Source organism: Camelina sativa, chromosome 17 (assembly GCF_000633955.1).
Source record: "Camelina sativa cultivar DH55 chromosome 17, Cs, whole genome shotgun sequence".
NCBI classification, from domain to species: domain Eukaryota; kingdom Viridiplantae; phylum Streptophyta; class Magnoliopsida; order Brassicales; family Brassicaceae; genus Camelina; species Camelina sativa.
In genome coordinates this window covers 12,263,128-12,281,779 of record NC_025701.1, presented here as the reverse complement: position 1 = coordinate 12,281,779, position 18,652 = coordinate 12,263,128, and the positions used below count along the sequence as shown (strand labels likewise).

General features: G+C 35.1%; 4 protein-coding genes across 5 annotated transcripts; 2 read left to right on the top strand and 2 right to left on the bottom strand.

The window, feature by feature from the left end:
- LOC104759416 (putative F-box/FBD/LRR-repeat protein At1g22000) lies at positions 599-3,851 on the top strand. Its single transcript, XM_019238899.1, has 5 exons — positions 599-639; positions 1,379-2,135; positions 2,184-2,450; positions 2,536-2,673; positions 2,754-3,851. Exons 1-5 carry the CDS (start codon positions 599-601, stop codon positions 3,054-3,056), a joined length of 1,506 nt encoding a protein of 501 aa, XP_019094444.1. The 3' UTR covers positions 3,057-3,851.
- LOC104756844 (pentatricopeptide repeat-containing protein At1g26900, mitochondrial-like) lies at positions 2,858-5,550 on the bottom strand. Of its 2 annotated transcripts, none has more exons than XM_010479496.2 (2): positions 3,765-5,550; positions 2,858-2,935 (listed from the first exon to the last, which is right to left on the bottom strand). In XM_010479496.2, the coding sequence occupies exon 1, from the start codon at positions 5,522-5,524 to the stop codon at positions 3,851-3,853; it is 1,674 nt and encodes a 557-aa protein (XP_010477798.1). In that variant the 5' UTR covers positions 5,525-5,550; the 3' UTR covers positions 2,858-2,935; positions 3,765-3,850. The 2 variants fall into 2 exon arrangements, with proteins under 2 accessions (XP_010477798.1, XP_010477797.1); XM_010479495.2 differs by having other exon boundaries at positions 2,860-2,942.
- LOC104756843 (60S ribosomal protein L10-2) lies at positions 5,695-6,983 on the top strand. Its single transcript, XM_010479494.2, has 3 exons — positions 5,695-5,791; positions 6,037-6,538; positions 6,629-6,983. Exons 1-3 carry the CDS (start codon positions 5,782-5,784, stop codon positions 6,780-6,782), a joined length of 666 nt encoding a protein of 221 aa, XP_010477796.1. The 5' UTR covers positions 5,695-5,781; the 3' UTR covers positions 6,783-6,983.
- Positions 8,469-10,192, bottom strand: LOC104759415 (F-box/LRR-repeat/kelch-repeat protein At1g09650-like). Its single transcript, XM_010482346.2, has 2 exons — positions 9,125-10,192; positions 8,469-8,698 (listed from the first exon to the last, which is right to left on the bottom strand). The coding sequence occupies exons 1-2, from the start codon at positions 10,190-10,192 to the stop codon at positions 8,522-8,524; spliced, it is 1,245 nt and encodes a 414-aa protein (XP_010480648.2). The 3' UTR covers positions 8,469-8,521.

Below are 18,652 nucleotides of genomic sequence, written 5' to 3'. Positions count from 1 at the left end.
TATTTTTCAGTAGCTAATATATTAATATATAGATTTTTGATCCCTACTAATAAGAAAAAATTGATATAAATCAAACTTTACAAAAAAACACTTCACCATTTTAATCGACTTGCACAACTATAAATATAAAAGTGTTAAATGATATAGAGATAAAACAACCAAAATTACAAAGTCAAATTATAGTATACTCATATAATTATAAAAATATTCTACCAAAAAAAAATATAATTATAAAAATAGAATACATTGTGTCATACTATTATCTCTAAATTATAAATGAAAAAGAAAAATCACAAAAAAGTATATTTGTTGACTAAATTGAATTTAATGAATAATAAGGATATCCTAACTTGTATATAATAAACCACTACATGTAGACAATAGAAATTATACACTACATAATGTACTGATGTAAAATTATAGTAGATTAAAAAATACAAAATATATTACATATATATAGTTAATATAATAAAAAAATTTCTAAATAAAACATTAGAGAAAATTTACTATAAACATTAGAGAAAATTATCCCGCCTTAAGGCAAAACAATCAAAATCGAGTAAGAACTTTGAGGGAAACTACGTCTTCCACGCAAAACATGTTTAGTGCAGTTCCTCCACTGAAAGCAATCAAGTTCGAGTAAGGACTTTGATGGAAACTACATCTTCAACTTAAAACATCTCTAGTGCCTTTCCTCTCTTTTGTCTTGAGAAAGTTGGTTACTAATTCCAGCAATTAAAGTGTGTTAGCGTTGTGATGTTTAATTAGGCTCAACTCTATTCAATCAAACATAATCAGGCTGTCTTAATCGTGACTGTTATATCATCCCACCCTTTTGTATACACCCATTTCTTTAATACTTGAATATTAGTATATCAGACTTTATAACCAGTGTTTTGTATTTTGTAATTAGTTAGTCACTCTGTCACTAATAGGATATTTGTAATGAAACTATGAAACTGGCTTTCTTAACCTCCGATACACTGTTTTAGGAGGGATAGAGTCACCGGCACATCACCTATCATCAACTCTCTCTCACAAGCGACACATACGTCACTATACATTCATCAAACAATGTTTGTCTTTTACAATCCTGTCTCCTTTGTATCTTTAGCTATACATTCATCAAACAAGGAACACAACATTGCTAAGCATCTAAGTCTCAAATATTCTCAAAATATTCTCAAAGATATTTACATATATTTATTTGTATACCTTCCAAAAGTAATTGTAACCCGGCCCTTTCACTTTTGGGGTTTTAAAGTGTCAATGCGAGTTAAAAACCTAGCGACAAGAAACAAATTAGGGGTTTCTCCGTGTCACACCTATAGCGACAAGAAAGACGAGACCAGGGGGGTTTGGTTCCACTGGTGATTAGGTGTAGTATTGGGAATAAAATTATCACATCTATGGGTTTCTTAAGTTGTTGGTCTTTTTTGTGGGATATTATTATACACAACGAGAAGCATCTATCAACTGTTATAGAAACCGAAGGTTGTCAGGGAATCGAAACTAGGATCTGTGCTTTGCCCGACGATTTGCTCTTGCGCATCTTGTGCTACGTCCCCACAAAAGATGCAGTCGCCACTTCAATCTTGTCTAAACGATGGCGTTATGTCTGGACGATGCTGGGTATACTCGAGTTCAAAGACGATGGCAGCGAGAGCGTTGGGTGGTTTACTGAAAATTCATTGCAACTCCATAAGGCACCGAAACTAGAGAGCTTGACTGTCCAACTCGGTCCACGTTGTCCTGTTGACGTTGATGTCGGAAAGTGGGTTGAGAACGGAGTTAATAGAGGTGTGGAAGAGTTAGATTTCAAGCTCCTATGGACCGCACAGCCCACAAGCTTTCCTGAGTGCCTTTACACATGCGACACGCTCGTTGATTTAACTCTATCCAACCAGATTCTAGTGGATGTTTCTTTCCCGGCTCGCCTACCATCTCTCTTATATCTGACTCTCGCATACGTGGTGTATAAAGACGAAGACTCTCTTTTTAAGCTTTTATCAAGTTCCTCTGTTCTCAAGAGGCTGATAGTGAGTCGACGTGAGGATGACAACTTGAAGAACTTTACCGTGAAAGTTTCTTCCTTAGAAACATTAATTTATGAGGATTTTTGCCTCAACAATGAGGTAGAGGATAATGAGGTTGATGAGGTAGGGGATAATGAGGTTGATGAGGTAGAGGATAATGAGGTTGATGAGGTAGAGGATAATGACTTAGAGGTTGATGAGGAAGAGGATGTTGATGGTCTCAATGGATTGTTGATGATAGAATCCCCTTCATTGACAAAGTTGGACTTAATTGACGTTTGGGACTATTGCTTGATAGAGAATATGTCTTGCCTTGATAACGCATTCATCGGTATTGTTCCTAACCACGTTGAAAAGTTTCTGCGATCTCTTTCTTCTGTCATACATCTGCACTTATTTTTTACCAAATCAATGGTAGCGATTACACATCCCCGTTCCTCTTCTTTGTTCCTTGTTGCTTAGTCAACTAATGTTATTTTTTTTTTAATTTCTATCACAGGTTGCAAGCTGTAACGCCATCAAGTTCTCTCGGCTTATAGAGTTTTACTTTCGTCCAGATGATTTAGTAGATTGGTTGGAACCACTTATGTCTTTGCTTCAAAATTCTCCTAAACTAAAAACTCTTACGATTGACACTGTAAGTATACCATCCTCCCTTAAAACAAGCATATCTAGTTCTGATGAACTTACCATTAAAGTAAATGTATTTTATACCAGGAAATCAGCGATCACCCACTTTCTTGGAATCAGTCGAGTTCTATTTCAGGATGCCTGTTGTCTCATCTAGAGATATTGAGGTGGAGAGACTATGGAGGAAGAGAATATGAGAACAAACTATTGGACTACATTCTCGCAAACTCAAACTGTTTAAAGACAGTGGAGATCTCCCTCTTAGCAACCTGCAATCTTGAAGAGACACAAAAGGAGTTAGAATCTGTGCCTAGGATTTCAACATCATCTCAACTTCTAATCTCCATCATCTCAACTTCTAATCTCCACTCAAATGGCATGGAGGTTTAACGGAATAACAATTGAGTAGCCACATAGTGACTGTCTCGGATTAATCGTAAGGTTCTACTTTCTTAGTACAACTATATATGTTTAGGAATCTTCTCAGTACAACTATATATGTTTAGAGGATTTCATCTTAATTCCAAGCCTGGATAACAGAAGCCCAAAGCCAGCGACAACCATCATTTCATCAAATGAATCAGTTACCAGGGCTGTGCTTAAATATTGTAACTTTAGGGGTCGTCATCTACTTGACAAATTGACAAAAGCCTCCCATCTTTGCTATCGGTGACTCAGAAAATGATTGAGATTGACTAAAGTTCAATGGAAAATAATTTAACAAGAAATCCGAATATTTTACTAGTGATTAGCTGCTACTTACGCAATTCGAATATTTCAACCTCCTTGCATTAGTAAAAAACGAGCCCACTAAAAAGGAACAAATTCATCAGGTTTTACCCACTGAGTTTAAGTTCGTAGCAAAACATCATATGCCATTTTTAATGCAACCTATGCTCACCCAAAACCTAAAACAATTAACACAAGGACAAGCAGAGGAAAGGATGTTTAGAGTCGCTGAACATCAGTCATATAGATTCACTATCCATCAAAACTGTTTCATTAAGATCAATTGTCCCTATCTCTATACATAGTTACAGTCCTAAAGCATAGAATACTCCATCAAGAAAGTATAATTGTATAAATACAGGGTTTTACCTTATTGCTGCATCTGATCCACAATTTGCTGATATAATATATTCAATACAAAGGTCAGACAGAGGTGAATGAACTCAAGAGATTGCCTATTCTATTTCAATGGCGCTGTATCCAGCTTCTTTTCTCGCTTTATTCAACTCATTATCTAATGATTTTAGTTGACCTTGTGAATTCCCTGCAACAGCATGTGTCCCAGCAAGAAGAATTGCATCAGCCGGATGTACCTCATCCATTTCAGCCAATCTCATCATCACACTTTCCCCCAAATATGCATTCCCATAGACTCTACAAGCAGCTAGCAGAGCACGCCAAGCTGTTGAATCACTTGTGATAGGTAAATTCTTTATTAACTCGTATGCTTCCTCTAACTGCCCCGCTCGACCCAAAAGATCAACCACACAACCATAATGTTCAACTTTGGGAGTTAAGCGATAAGTCTCAACCATTTTCTTAAAGCATCTGATTCCTTCCATTACCAACCCTCCATGGCTACAAGCATTCAGCAAAACCAAGAAAGTAATCTCATTGGGTCTCACTTTGCTGTTCTCTTCCTCCATCTTATTGAATAGTGTCATTGCCTCTCTTGCTAGTCCATGAGATCCGTAACCAGAGATCATTGCGGTCCAGGACTTTACATCCTTATCCTTCATTCTATTAAAAATCTCAACAGCTTTATCAAGCATTCCTAGTTTTGCATACATATCAACGAGTGCAGTACCAAGTCTTGCATCCAAGGCCATTCTTTCCTCTTCCACTAACTTCCCAACACTCCGTCCTACAGATGCTGCCTCGTTCTTTGCACAGGAAGACAACAGCCCAACAAATGTAGATGAATTCGGTTTCATTCTTTCGTACTTCATCTGCCTCAGTAGCCATAAACACTCTTCAAGGACACCCATTTTGGCATATTGATCAATCATACAATTCCATGTAACAACGTCCTTTCGAATGGCCCAATCAAAGACCCTGCGTGCTGAACCGATTTCCCCAATTTTGGAGTACATACCTATCAAAGCAGTGACTAAATGCAAGTCTAAATCAAGACCAAGCTTAATACATAACCCATGAGCAGATTCTGCTCCAGACAAGTCTCCTACATCACCAGTAGCTGAAAGAAAGCTAAGCAACGTACTAACACTAACAGTTACACCACTCTTCCACATATCCCTGAACAAATCCAAAACCAACCCTTGCTTAGAAACCTGAAGATACCCATTCATCAAAGTACTAAACGAAACAGCATCAACACTATGCGGCATTTCATCGAACACTTTCCGAGCATCATTGATCCTCCCACAAACACAATAAAAATGAAGGAGGGCATTCCTCAAATCAGTAAAAACCATGAACCCAGATCTCAAAACGATCCCATGCAACCCCTCACCGATTGAACTACACAATTCACGTGAACATGATTTAAGAGTCGTGATAAACGAGAAACGGTCCAAGGTGAGACCTTTAGCTCTCAATTGGTTGAAAACACGAAATGCTCGCTCCGGCTCATCGCTCATCGCATACCCTCTGAGCATCGTGTTGAACATAAAGAGATTAGTGTTGGAGACATGTTGAAAGATCGACGAAGCGTATCGAATGTCTAGTACAGAGGATAAAGCAAGAAGCTTGCTCACTGCGAAATCGTCCTTGTCAATCCCTGTTTTCACCATGTAGCCATGAATTCGAACGATGGACCTTAGGTCGCCGATAAGTTGCCGACTGAACACAAAATTGCGACTGAGGCGTGACGTAAACGCCGATGTCATCAGAATAAACGCCGCCGGAATAATAAACACGGTTACACTGCTCTGTTTTTTACTTTTTTTAGCTTAAAACTTAAAAGTTTAAATTGGGCCTTAATTCTCTAATGGGCTTATTTTTTTGGGTTCGAATACAGTTACGTGCCGTAGTGAACTAACTAGGGTTCTTTGTTTGTTTATCCTTTAAAAATTAAAATTCTCACGCCGTCATCTTCTTCATTTCTAGGGTTCTAAACCACTGATCGAGGAGCCAAACGAAGACGATGGGACGAAGTAAGTAGATTGATAAATCATCTCTTAATCTGATCTATGTTTTGAATTTCTCTGAATGTATAGATAGATAGATAGATACTTTGCTAGGTCAGTGTAAAAGATGGATTTTTTTCAGAATTGGGTTTGAATAGATTTGATTAAGCTCGGAATTTTACAATTGGATTAGGCTTTTGTTTGAATTTTGAGTATGGTAAATGATTAAACTTGTTTACTGAAGATGTATAAAAATGTAATGTAATTTGTAGGACCTGCGAGATGTTACCGTCAGATTAAGGGAAAGCCATACCCAAAATCAAGATACTGCCGTGGTGTTCCTGATCCTAAGATCAGGATTTATGATGTTGGAATGAAGAGGAAAGGAGTTGATGAGTTCCCATTTTGTGTTCATTTGGTTTCATGGGAGAAAGAGAATGTGTCAAGTGAAGCTCTTGAGGCAGCTCGTATCGCTTGTAACAAGTACATGGTTAAGTCTGCTGGTAAAGATGCGTTCCATCTGAGGATCAGGGTTCACCCGTTTCATGTTCTGCGAATCAACAAGATGCTTTCGTGTGCTGGAGCTGATAGGCTTCAGACTGGAATGAGAGGTGCTTTTGGTAAAGCTCTTGGTACTTGTGCTAGAGTTGCTATTGGACAGGTTCTTTTGTCTGTGAGGTGTAAGGATAACCATGGAGTTCATGCTCAGGAAGCTCTTCGTAGAGCTAAGTTTAAGTTCCCTGGTCGACAAAAGATCATTGTTAGCAGGAAATGGTAACGATTTTGTTTGCTCTTATGTTACTTTGTTGTTTATTTTTTTTGCAGAAGGCTTCTTGTTGATGTTTTGAGTTTGGAAATTTTCAGGGGATTCACCAAGTTTAACCGTGCTGATTACACTAAGCTAAGGCAAGAGAAGAGGATCGTCCCTGATGGTGTGAATGCCAAGTTCATGTCTTGCCATGGTCCTTTGGCTAACCGTCAGCCCGGAAGTGCGTTCTTGTCAGCTGGTGCACAATGATGCAGATGACTTGTGGATGTCGATTCGATAATCTAGTTTTGACAGATGTTCGGTTTTGTTATTTTTTGTTAAACGACAGTTTCGAATGCTGTTCTATTATTGATCGTGGATAAGACTTTGTTTAGTTCTCTGTTCTGTTCTGTTCTGTCACCACTTAAGAGCACCCCTCAAACCGGCAGTACATATATTTGTTTGGATTAACTACGTATATCACTTTTAGTTAGTTTATTTTCATTAACTCAAACATTAGTATCAATTATTCATGGTTGAAACTCCCTATAAATTCAAAGTCGTACATTTATGTATTTGTACAACTTCTATTTGATTCCATACAAAAGTTTGTATGTTTAGGGTAATTTAACGGAAATGGGCTAATTTCAGGCCCTGTGTTGTTCTTGATATCCTAAACTGACCTGAGAATTTAGCTTACTCGCATTGACTCCTGCATCTAGGCATAAGTGCTGTGAATACCAAGCTTCAAGATGAGTACAGGTGCGTCTCTTTGCTCTTCCATTTCTGGTTTATCTATGGATTACTCTCCTACCTATGAAGATTGTACTGGTTTTATTTAGTATTGTGTTTGTGATTCGTTTCTTAAAAATCTTCACTTGCTTTGGATAGAAAAACCCTGAATCGAATATTCATTGTTTTCATAACTGTTATTGGCTAAGGCATACACTATCCCTCTTCATTGACCATGTAAATTTACTTAACTTGGATATGTTGAACAAATAATTTGCACACGATGAAATTCCAATCATAAAACCTAATTCTCTTACAAAATATTCAGATATTACTTGTAAAACCTTACTTCATAAACCTTTTTTTTCTTTCTGCCTTTAGAACTTAGTTTAGTTAATCATTAACAGGTATTGGATACTTTTTCAGTGGTTATCTTGTTTTAGCAATGAAACAGAGTATTAGCATTAGTTGTTACACAAATTTCTTGTGTGTGTTAGGTGGAGCGTTTGGAGGAAACAGAGGATTGAGACCAATACCACCAGAAAAAGGCATTTTCCCTCTTGATCATTTGCATCAATGCGACACGGTACTGTTTCATTCATTCATCTTTCTCGTCAACCTATAATCCTTTCTCTTGAAAATGTTTCCATGTACGCTTGTCTCAGGGAGTCGTTGTTTTTTTATTTTTGTAGGAGAAGAAAGGTTATCTAGACTGTCTCAAGTCTTCTGGTCACAAGTCTGAGCAATGTAGGCATCTTTCAAAGACGTATCTCGAATGTCGGATGGCAAAGTCAGTCATTTTATTTAAGTCTCCTCCCACCATGATTTTAGTTATATTTTGGTTTACATGTTGAACTGATATCGTTGATGTGGTTCTGATTTTATTAAGTAGGAATTTGATGGCAAAGCAAGATATGTCTGAGCTTGGATTTACTGGTGTTACTGAACTAGATTCTACTGTCGAGAAAGAAGTCTAAAAGTATCGAAAACTGAAGTATGCGATTGCCCTTATTGATTTTGTGGAATTCACTACTTAAAAGACCATTTCGTAAGTAAATGCGATGTTGCTTCACAAAACCTTTGAGATTGGAAAAGTTATACTCTCTATAGAAAAATTAGAAATTTTTGTCAGTTGTATCCTCTATGAAAATCTCATTATAAAGGTTTTATAAACAAGTCACATTTAGCAAGCTATCAGTGGAAGAGATTACATGATGACGTATTTAGCAAGCTAACAGTGGATAGAGATTAAATTATGCATGGACAATAATTCAAATTCATAAAGAAGAGATTAAACTCTGAAAATAACAAATAGGAAATCCGATGGAGTCAGCAGTGAAAAAAGCAGCACATGAATTGGTTTCGGGATCATGTATCGCCAATGTTTGACTAGGATGTCTTCCAAAATACACCAACTCTTTCTTCTTCTTCTTCTTCTTCTTCTTCTTCTTCTTCTTCTTCGTCTTCTTCTTCTTCTTCTTCTTCGTCTTCTTCTTCTTCTTCTTCTTCGTCTTCTTCTTCTTCTTCTTCTTCGTCTTCTTCTTCTTCTTCTTCTTCGTCTTCTTCTTCTTCTTCTTCTTCGTCTTCTTCTTCTTCTTCTTCTTCGTCTTCTTCTTCTTCTTCTTCTTCGTCTTCTTCTTCTTCTTCTTCTTCGTCTTCTTCTTCTTCTTCTTCTTCGTCTTCTTCTTCTTCTTCTTCTTCGTCTTCTTCTTCTTCTTCTTCTTCGTCTTCTTCTTCTTCTTCTTCTTCGTCTTCTTCTTCTTCTTCTTCTTCGTCTTCTTCTTCTTCTTCTTCTTCGTCTTCTTCTTCTTCTTCTTCTTCGTCTTCTTCTTCTTCTTCTTCTTCGTCTTCTTCTTCTTCTTCTTCTTCGTCTTCTTCTTCTTCTTCTTCTTCGTCTTCTTCTTCTTCTTCTTCTTCTTCTTCTTCTTCTTCTTCTTCTCCCCATCAAAAAGTGCTAGTGGAATGAGCGCGAAATTAATGTTCATACCAAGCTCAAAAGTTTGATCCAAATCTATGGTATATATTTTGTCCCATGTCTTGTTCCCTGGATTAAACGACCATATACGTTGGCTGGGGTTTTTGGGAAAATTCATATTGGTGCATACGCATAAGCGGTTGTTGAGGTTGGCTATGGACATCTTGTAAGGTCTTGCATTGGCAAAAGGAGCTTTACAGATGACTTGAAAAGCTTCTGTGTGAAGATCAAAAGATAAAAGTTGGGTTTCGAGGCAGTCGGTGAACCAATAAAGCGAACCATCTACATAAGCAGGATCATGGTAAGTAACACGACAAGGTGCAGAGGGAATGACATACCTCCAAGAGTTGATGCTAGAGTCGAAAACTTCGCATGTAGTCTCGTTTATTAGGCCAAAATCTGCAGAGTTGTATAACCAAACGGGCTTGCATGTGCCCGTGAATTTGTCTTTACCGAATCCAAGACTAGCAATAGGGTCACGAGTGTCATAATAAGCTTCTTCTCCTGCATCGATTGTGAATCGTTGATAGTAGGAGAGAGGAAGAACTTGATGCCATCTAGTGGTGGGATTGACCACAAAACCGGTGCGGAGGGGATAGTAGAGACAAACGAGACCGTCACAACTAGTCCGAGAAACAAAGTAATATGTGTTCTCCCAAGGAGTAAGGATCTTGACCGATGATGATGACCCCAACGGTAGTGTTCTTAGAGACTCTATTGCCGAGGGTTCCATGTCCGGGTCACTACAACCATCCTTGTAATGATATACGGACACCATGAGAACATCTGGATCTCCTGATTGCTGGCGATGCTTCAACTGCCTTTCTTGGAATATACGGCATTCGATAGTTGATTTCCACTGCTTCGATACAGCTTTGAATCTCACCAGAGAGTTTACAGGAACTCTCTCGAGGATGTGCTCTACCACATCGTGAGGCAGCCATTCAATCCTCAAACACAGTTTTTTCGTCATAAACTCTTTGATTGCAAAATCAATTGAGAATGTTAATTTATATAGTGGATCTGACAAAGAAAAAGGAAAACCTCAAAAGGAAAAGTAAATCTCCCTAGCTTTTCGAAACCTATCATCCATTTTCCTTTTTCGTTTTCTCTATATTCTAGCTTTTAAGTTATACTAATTCTACAATAAAAAGGATTAAGCAAATTATACAACTAATTAATATAATACCATAACTAAATAAATATATATACTCATTTAAGCAACTCTTTAAACAAATAACCATACTCCATGTAAAATATTACACAAAATGCCACTGTATTTTAATACAAAATATAATATTAACTTTTTGTAACCTGAAAATGATTTTCCAAAAAATTAGTAATTATTAATTTATTAGATTACAAAAAATCATTAATAAAATAATTTCGAAATTATTTAATAAAATAATAATAAAATTATTTCGAAATTATGTAATAAAATAATTAAACAGATTCTATTTATTGTTTCAGAAATCTTAGGAAACAATAACAAACTCTTTAGAAAATTATAAAACTTAAATTTATTTATAAAACTAAGATTAAATATTCACATATCTAAATTATTTAATAATAACAAATATATATTAAAATTAGGATACAACATTGTTTATATTTTAAAAATATATCTATATACTTATTTAAGCTATGTTGTTAAAAATTTAACCAGTTCTAATGTGACATATTACAAAAATGCTATTATATTTTAATTATTCTAATAACTAACAAAAGAAAAGTTTAGATTTGTTTACAAAATAATAAAACTCTATTTATTGTTTCATAAATCTTAGGAAATAATAACAAACTATTTAATTGGCTAAAACTTAATTGTTTATACACAATATTCACTATATAAACAATACTAAGTGTATAATATTGATAATATACATAACCTAATTGTAATTTTCACCTATAAAATTAATATACAACATGTTATACCAATAACTTCAATTTGTAAATTTGGTATATTAAGATCTCTAAACACGATCACTTCAATTTGTAATACCAAATCACGGGTCAATACATGTTTTATTAGATTTTTTTAGCTTTACCAAATGTATAATTAACGAATTTGATATTGCACCAAACCAAAATAGTAGTACCAACTACGGGTCGAAATCAGAGTATGACCTTAAGTAAATTAAATATATGATTTTATAAAATGTATAGAATTAATAAATTTTCTACTATTATTTTGTAACAAACAAATCCAAATTTACATAAATATTTCCTCACGCTGGTAACATTATTCTACAAAATATTAACGTGTATTTATGAGTTGGGTAATAAAACGGATAATGAGACGGGTAACGAGACGTTCAAAAATTAAATTAATATCCGATACTCGACCATTATTCATGATAATATAATTATTATACCCTTCACTCGACCCTAAATCTGCGGGTACCTTTTTCGGGACGGATACAAACTGAAAAACGGGTCCAATACGGATATCGGTAGTAGTTTCCAGGCCTACCTATTAGTAGTTTAATATGAATCAAAATTCACCATATAGTACTATATTATATAACATGTAAATGAATGATACAACATAAATATAATATAAACAAATAACAAAATAAAAAAATTCTCCGCGCTACCAGCGCGGGTTATTATCTAGTTACAGTAGAACCTCTATAAATTAATACTCTTTAAATTAATAATAGCTATAAATTAATAAATTCTTCCGGTCCTAAGTTGGGTCAGTGTAAAAAATGACACATTTCGATAAAATAATAAGATAATATTTTTTTTGAAAATCCTATGTAAAAATATGGTCCCATCAATATCATAAATTAATAATCATATAAACTAATATATATATATATCTAAGAAAATCTAGTAAGATATGACTCTATTATTTGTTTGCCTATTTTTGAATTTGTATTCTGGTCGGAGCTCATCTCTAATTTTTTTCATTGTTGTCTTCTCAAACCCAAAAATTATAGAGAGTTTTATATCCGATAATCACTTCTTTAGTAACTGGTTCTAAAGGTACTGCAATATTTTCTTCGATTTCATCATTACCATGAATGATAGTAGTAGCAATTTCTTCTAAACTCTAACTTCTAACATTATTTTTACCTAGATAATCTAGTCAACAATTGACATTCATCCTATTACGATAGCCAAAATTATATATTAAGTAAATTCTTTTAAAATGTGAGTGATAATGAAAGTATCTTATTTTGTAATACATTTTTTCAAAATTAAGAAAATAAGAAAACCTCTTCATAAATTAATAAAATATTAATTTATCGATAAATTAAGAATTATTAATTTATCGATAAATTAAAACCTCTATAAATTAATAAAATTTCATGGTCCAGATATTATTAATTTATAGAGGTTTTACTGTATACAGTTAATTAGTAATCCTAAAAGAAAACGACGTCGTTTCATATATTGACAACCTAATGTTTTAATTTTCCTTTTTGTTGTGTATATATGAAACGACGTCGTTTTAAACCAAAAGAATCTCTTTCTCTCCTTTCTCAAAACAACGTCGTTTCTTACGTGGTTTCCACGTAAGCAGCCGCTAATGGTCTCCTAACACCGTTACGGCTTGTGTATTTTTTTACACAGTTTCTCGAATTGATGCAGCGAATTTGAATTTTATCCAAGATAAGATATGATTTGCTCAATGTCATAGTTGAGGTATGAATTCAACATACCCCTTAGCTGCGGTATGAATATACCGATTTTCCTCATAATAATATATGACGTCTCATTCTTACAGCCTTGAATCTCAGCAGAGATTCTACAAGAGCTCTCTCGAGGATGTGCTCTACCACATCGTGAGGCAAAATAATTGCAAAGATGTAATTTTTAGTGACTAAGGGCATCTCCATCAAAGGATTTAACCAAAGTGGCTTAAAACATATATTATTAATTTTGAAAGAGAGTGAAATTTTGTTAAGAAACTTTATAATTTCATGGGTCCATTGATGGTTGTTAAGTTTGGGGTCCTTAATTTTTTTTTTTTTTTTTGCAAATTTTATGTTGTTTAAAAAATTGTAAGACTTATATACTTTTAAAAACTTAAAAATGATTGCTATTCATAAAATTGTAAACAAACATGCCATAAAAGCATATTAACTCGAAAAATATTATTGGTAGAATTTCAAATAGGCTGCATTGAATATTATTGGTTGAGAAAAAAATAAACTCGAAACAGAACAAAATAAAGAAATACAGAGGATTTGGAGATTACTTACATAGTTAAGAAGATGATTTTATTCCATCGTATAATGCAGATACACAAGAATGTACTAGGACCTTCAAACTTTTTTTTCTTTTTTTTCCTCACCAAATCAGAAATTGACACACCCAAGTTTCTAAACACATCTAATATAACCATCGATCCTAAACTAAATTATACTGAAAACATTAAATTTAATATGTTATAATATTTTAGCAAGTCTGAAGTAATATGTTAAATTCATTGATGGAGATGGTATAAAGTACAATGAACTGAACACTGATTAATTGCCAAAAAAGGCCAAAAAAATAAAATGCAAATATTAAACATGTTTAATATTTGCATTTTATTTTTTTGTGGCATTTTTTTCCAAAGGTTTACTATTAATTAACTGGATCAGAAAATAATAATATGCTACAAGGCCACTAAAGCCTAGTTGAGCCTATTACCGTAAATCAGATCCTTTGGAATCTATCAAATCATATTCCCCGTCTTATGGATGGAGGAGTATTATCTCCGCTCGACCTCTGGTAAATAAAGGGCTTATTAAAAGAATTGGGTCTGGGGCTTCCATTTCAGTGTGGACAGATCCTTGGATACCAGCTCAATCCCTAATATCAGCTTTACAACAAGACTCTAATGTTGATACGTCACTTGCAGTGGACCACTTCATTGACACAGGGACAAATTCGTGGAAGATTGACTTGCTCACTACTACCTTTGTCCCGGAAGATGTCTCTTTGATATGCGCTATGCCGTTGAGGACTCCTCATTCTGTGGATTCTCTATGTTGGCATTTTACCAAAACTGGCAAATATACGGTTAAATCGGGTTATCAGACACTTCATAAGGATCTGCTGGTGGGGGTTTGTGGCCCGGATATTCGGTCGTTGCAAGCTTATGTTTGGAAAGTCAAGTGTCCACCTAAGGTAAAACATTTTATGTGGCAAGTCCTTTCTTGTTGTGTAGCTGTCATGAGGAATTTACACAATCGAGGTATAGGGTGTGACCCAGGGTGCAGTCGGTGTGGCGATCCGCAGGAATCTATAAATCATGTCATTTTCCTATGCCCGCCTGCTCTCCAAACTTGGGCGCTTTCTCAAGTTCCAACAGCTCCGGGCATTTTCACATCGGNAATGTACTAGGACCTTCAAACTTTTTTTTCTTTTTTTTCCTCACCAAATCAGAAATTGACACACCCAAGTTTCTAAACACATCTAATATAACCATCGATCCTAAACTAAATTATACTGAAAACATTAAATTTAATATGTTATAATATTTTAGCAAGTCTGAAGTAATATGTTAAATTCATTGATGGAGATGGTATAAAGTACAATGAACTGAACACTGATTAATTGCCAAAAAAGGCCAAAAAAATAAAATGCAAATATTAAACATGTTTAATATTTGCATTTTATTTTTTTGTGGCATTTTTTTCCAAAGGTTTACTATTAATTAACTGGATCAGAAAATAATAATATGCTACAAGGCCACTAAAGCCTAGTTGAGCCTATTACCGTAAATCAGATCCTTTGGAATCTATCAAATCATATTCCCCGTCTTATGGATGGAGGAGTATTATCTCCGCTCGACCTCTGGTAAATAAAGGGCTTATTAAAAGAATTGGGTCTGGGGCTTCCATTTCAGTGTGGACAGATCCTTGGATACCAGCTCAATCCCTAATATCAGCTTTACAACAAGACTCTAATGTTGATACGTCACTTGCAGTGGACCACTTCATTGACACAGGGACAAATTCGTGGAAGATTGACTTGCTCACTACTACCTTTGTCCCGGAAGATGTCTCTTTGATATGCGCTATGCCGTTGAGGACTCCTCATTCTGTGGATTCTCTATGTTGGCATTTTACCAAAACTGGCAAATATACGGTTAAATCGGGTTATCAGACACTTCATAAGGATCTGCTGGTGGGGGTTTGTGGCCCGGATATTCGGTCGTTGCAAGCTTATGTTTGGAAAGTCAAGTGTCCACCTAAGGTAAAACATTTTATGTGGCAAGTCCTTTCTTGTTGTGTAGCTGTCATGAGGAATTTACACAATCGAGGTATAGGGTGTGACCCAGGGTGCAGTCGGTGTGGCGATCCGCAGGAATCTATAAATCATGTCATTTTCCTATGCCCGCCTGCTCTCCAAACTTGGGCGCTTTCTCAAGTTCCAACAGCTCCGGGCATTTTCACATCGGAGTCGTTATATGCAAATATGGATTATCTTTTCTGGCGCACGCCGAAGGTTGCTAATACTTCCATGTTTCCTTGGTTGTTATGGTACATCTGGAAAGCAAGGAACGAAAAGTTTTTTGAGGGTTTGGACAAAGATCCCAGAGATGTTATACAACTTGCGGAGAGTGAGGAAAAGGCTTGGACTTCAGCTCAGTTAGAACTTCTACATGAGCCGCAACCACTCCCTATCGGTCCTGTACACACCAAGAGTTATTCGGGTTTCAGGTGTTTCATTGATGGTTCTTGGAAGGAAAGTGATTTTTTTGCAGGTATAGGGTGGTTTTGTTCCCGCTATGAAGACCCCTTGCCAACTATGGGGGCTGCAAACCTCCGTCGTAGCTTGTCAGCTCTACACGCAAAGGTGGAAGCCTTGATGTGGGCAATGAAGTGTATGATGGAAGCAAACAAGAGAGATGTGGTGTTCGTAACCGACTGCTCAGATTTAGTGAAAATGGTGTCTTTTCCAGCAGAGTGGTCCGCCTTCTCAACGTACCTAGAAGAGATCCAGAATGATAAGAGGAGTTTTTATGATTTTTTTTTTTTTTAATTTTAGTTTCTCGCCAAGCTAATTCCAAAGCGGATAATTTGGCTCGTAAAGTATGGGCCGAACCGCTATTGAGTTTATTTGTAAACGATGTTCCTTCACATTTGCTGTTTTAAGCTAATCAATTAAAGTTGTTGACAAAAAAAAAANNNAAAAAAAAAAAAAAAAAAAAAAAAAAAAAAAAAAAAAAAAAAAAAAAAAAAAAAAAAAAAAAAAAAAAAAAAAAACTTAGTTGAGCCAAACGCATTATAAAAAAAGAACCCAACTGAATCAAGAAAGCCCAAGATCAAAAAAGATCTGGTAGAAAAATCCCGACCGTTGGTTCATAGGAATAGTTTTTTTTTTTCAAGTTCATAGGAATAGTTATGAGTATGATTTAGTACCCTTAGTCTCATTGTTTGAAAACTGAAAAGATCATGAATTTATTTACAAAATAAGATCCTGACCGTCGGCTCATGATCGAACGGCTTACATGCTCTTAAAGGTGTAAACATCATAACAAATAATAATTCAAAGAACAATATTTTTATTTTCTTTTTCCGCTCTAAACTGCTAAATCGCTCTCTAATCTATCATATCAAATCTCTAATCGAAAAAATTCATAAATTTTCTAATCCGATAATGAAGGACTCCAAGCGTTGTTCCAGAGTTGTACACCATTGGGAATCTCCAAAGCATATTCCAAACTTTGGATGGCGATAAGAAATTTTAAGATAAATTTCTCGTTATCACGAAAGATTTCAAAAAGGGTTGTCTTACTCTCAAAGACTTACTAAGTGTTTCTTGAGGAGATCGAGAGAACACCAAAGTTATCCGGAATCTTGAAACTCGACAAAATTCTTGCATCGCTGAGAGATGATGCCGTAAAGTTCTAGTTTTTTGTAGATTTGGTGTAGCGTTTTAAGACTGGTTAATTGAAATGTCAAGATTTTCTATATACTTTATAGAAATATATGACGTGATATACTTAAAAGTATTGAAAATAAATTATTTGTCTGGCAATCTCTTTGGAAAGAATGTAAATCGAAATAAGCATTATTCTAGTATAATATGACGTTCTTAGCAAAACTAAAAAAAAAGTGGAAGAGAAGGATACTAAATTGTTCTCATAGTTCATCAATATTGAGAAACGCTATGTTCAGTGACCGATCTGCTTTTGTCATGTAGTATTGCACTCAAGCTTACCTCGAGAAGATTATATGATCAGGTCTTGTTTGTTATATTTATCAGACGTGAAAAACAATAATTTGAAAAACCATTCCATACATGATACATACATGCATCCCTCGTAGATAGATTGAATTGCCGAGTCAAGCAATTAAATCTATGCCTAACATATCAATGGCCAATTAAAAGCCACTTGGTTATCCGTTGGCCACCACACCAATATGGCAATATGTGATCATTTTTGCACAGTACAATTAAATGTGGATGGTCACAAATTAAAACATTTTCAAAACAGTGTGGCCAAAACGTGACATTTTTATGGCCACGGTTTTGTATGTCATGGTGATGGTGGTGGCTAGATTGTAATCTTCGTGTAGTTTTTAATTTAAAAAAAATAGATTATATAATTGAGGCAAATGGTGGATAGCGAACTGCGGACATGGCATGATGCGTTCCCTATGGTTTGTTGTTTTGCTTTTTATTCATATAAACACCCAAAAAGAAATTAAGAAAAAAAAATCTTATGAATTGTGATGTTTAATTAGGCTCAGCAGCCTCAACTCTAATCAATCAACATAATCAGGCTGTCTTAATCATGACTGTTATATATCATGATCCCACCCATTTTTATAGCCCCCCACTTGATATTCAATTATTACAACACAACAATGTCGGGGGGAAGCTTTTTTATAAAATTGTTCATGCTCAAATATATATATGCACAAACAATAAAACTCATGACATTATTTGCTTTACCGACTATATTAAATCTGATATTTTAAAATGAAAATTCTATGAGACAGTGAGAATGTGATACTTATTAGATCTTAGTATTTGAACATTATAATTTTGCACCCCAAAAAAGTAATTTTTTTTTGAACATTATAACATGGATAAATATTGTTTAAATTTGATTTCGGAATAAGTATGGATTCATTAAATGGAATTGAAGGTGCCATGTGAATTTTGTAGCAACCAAATGTATTAATTACTCCAAATTTGTTAAAACTTAATAAATTAGAAAACAATTTATGTTATTGGTGGAAGATGGAAATGGTCTAATGTGGGATTGATTCTAAACTTGTCGACGCCACCATATAACATGACATATTAATTATAAACATAATTAATTATCTATTAGATCTCCTCAAGGGATATATAGGACTAACAAATGAATTATCGATGTCACGAACAGGTGGAACATCGCACAAGTGGACCGACCACTTCAATAATTTAGTTCGACGGTGGCACTAAAGTAATGCGTATATATTGCGATGGTATA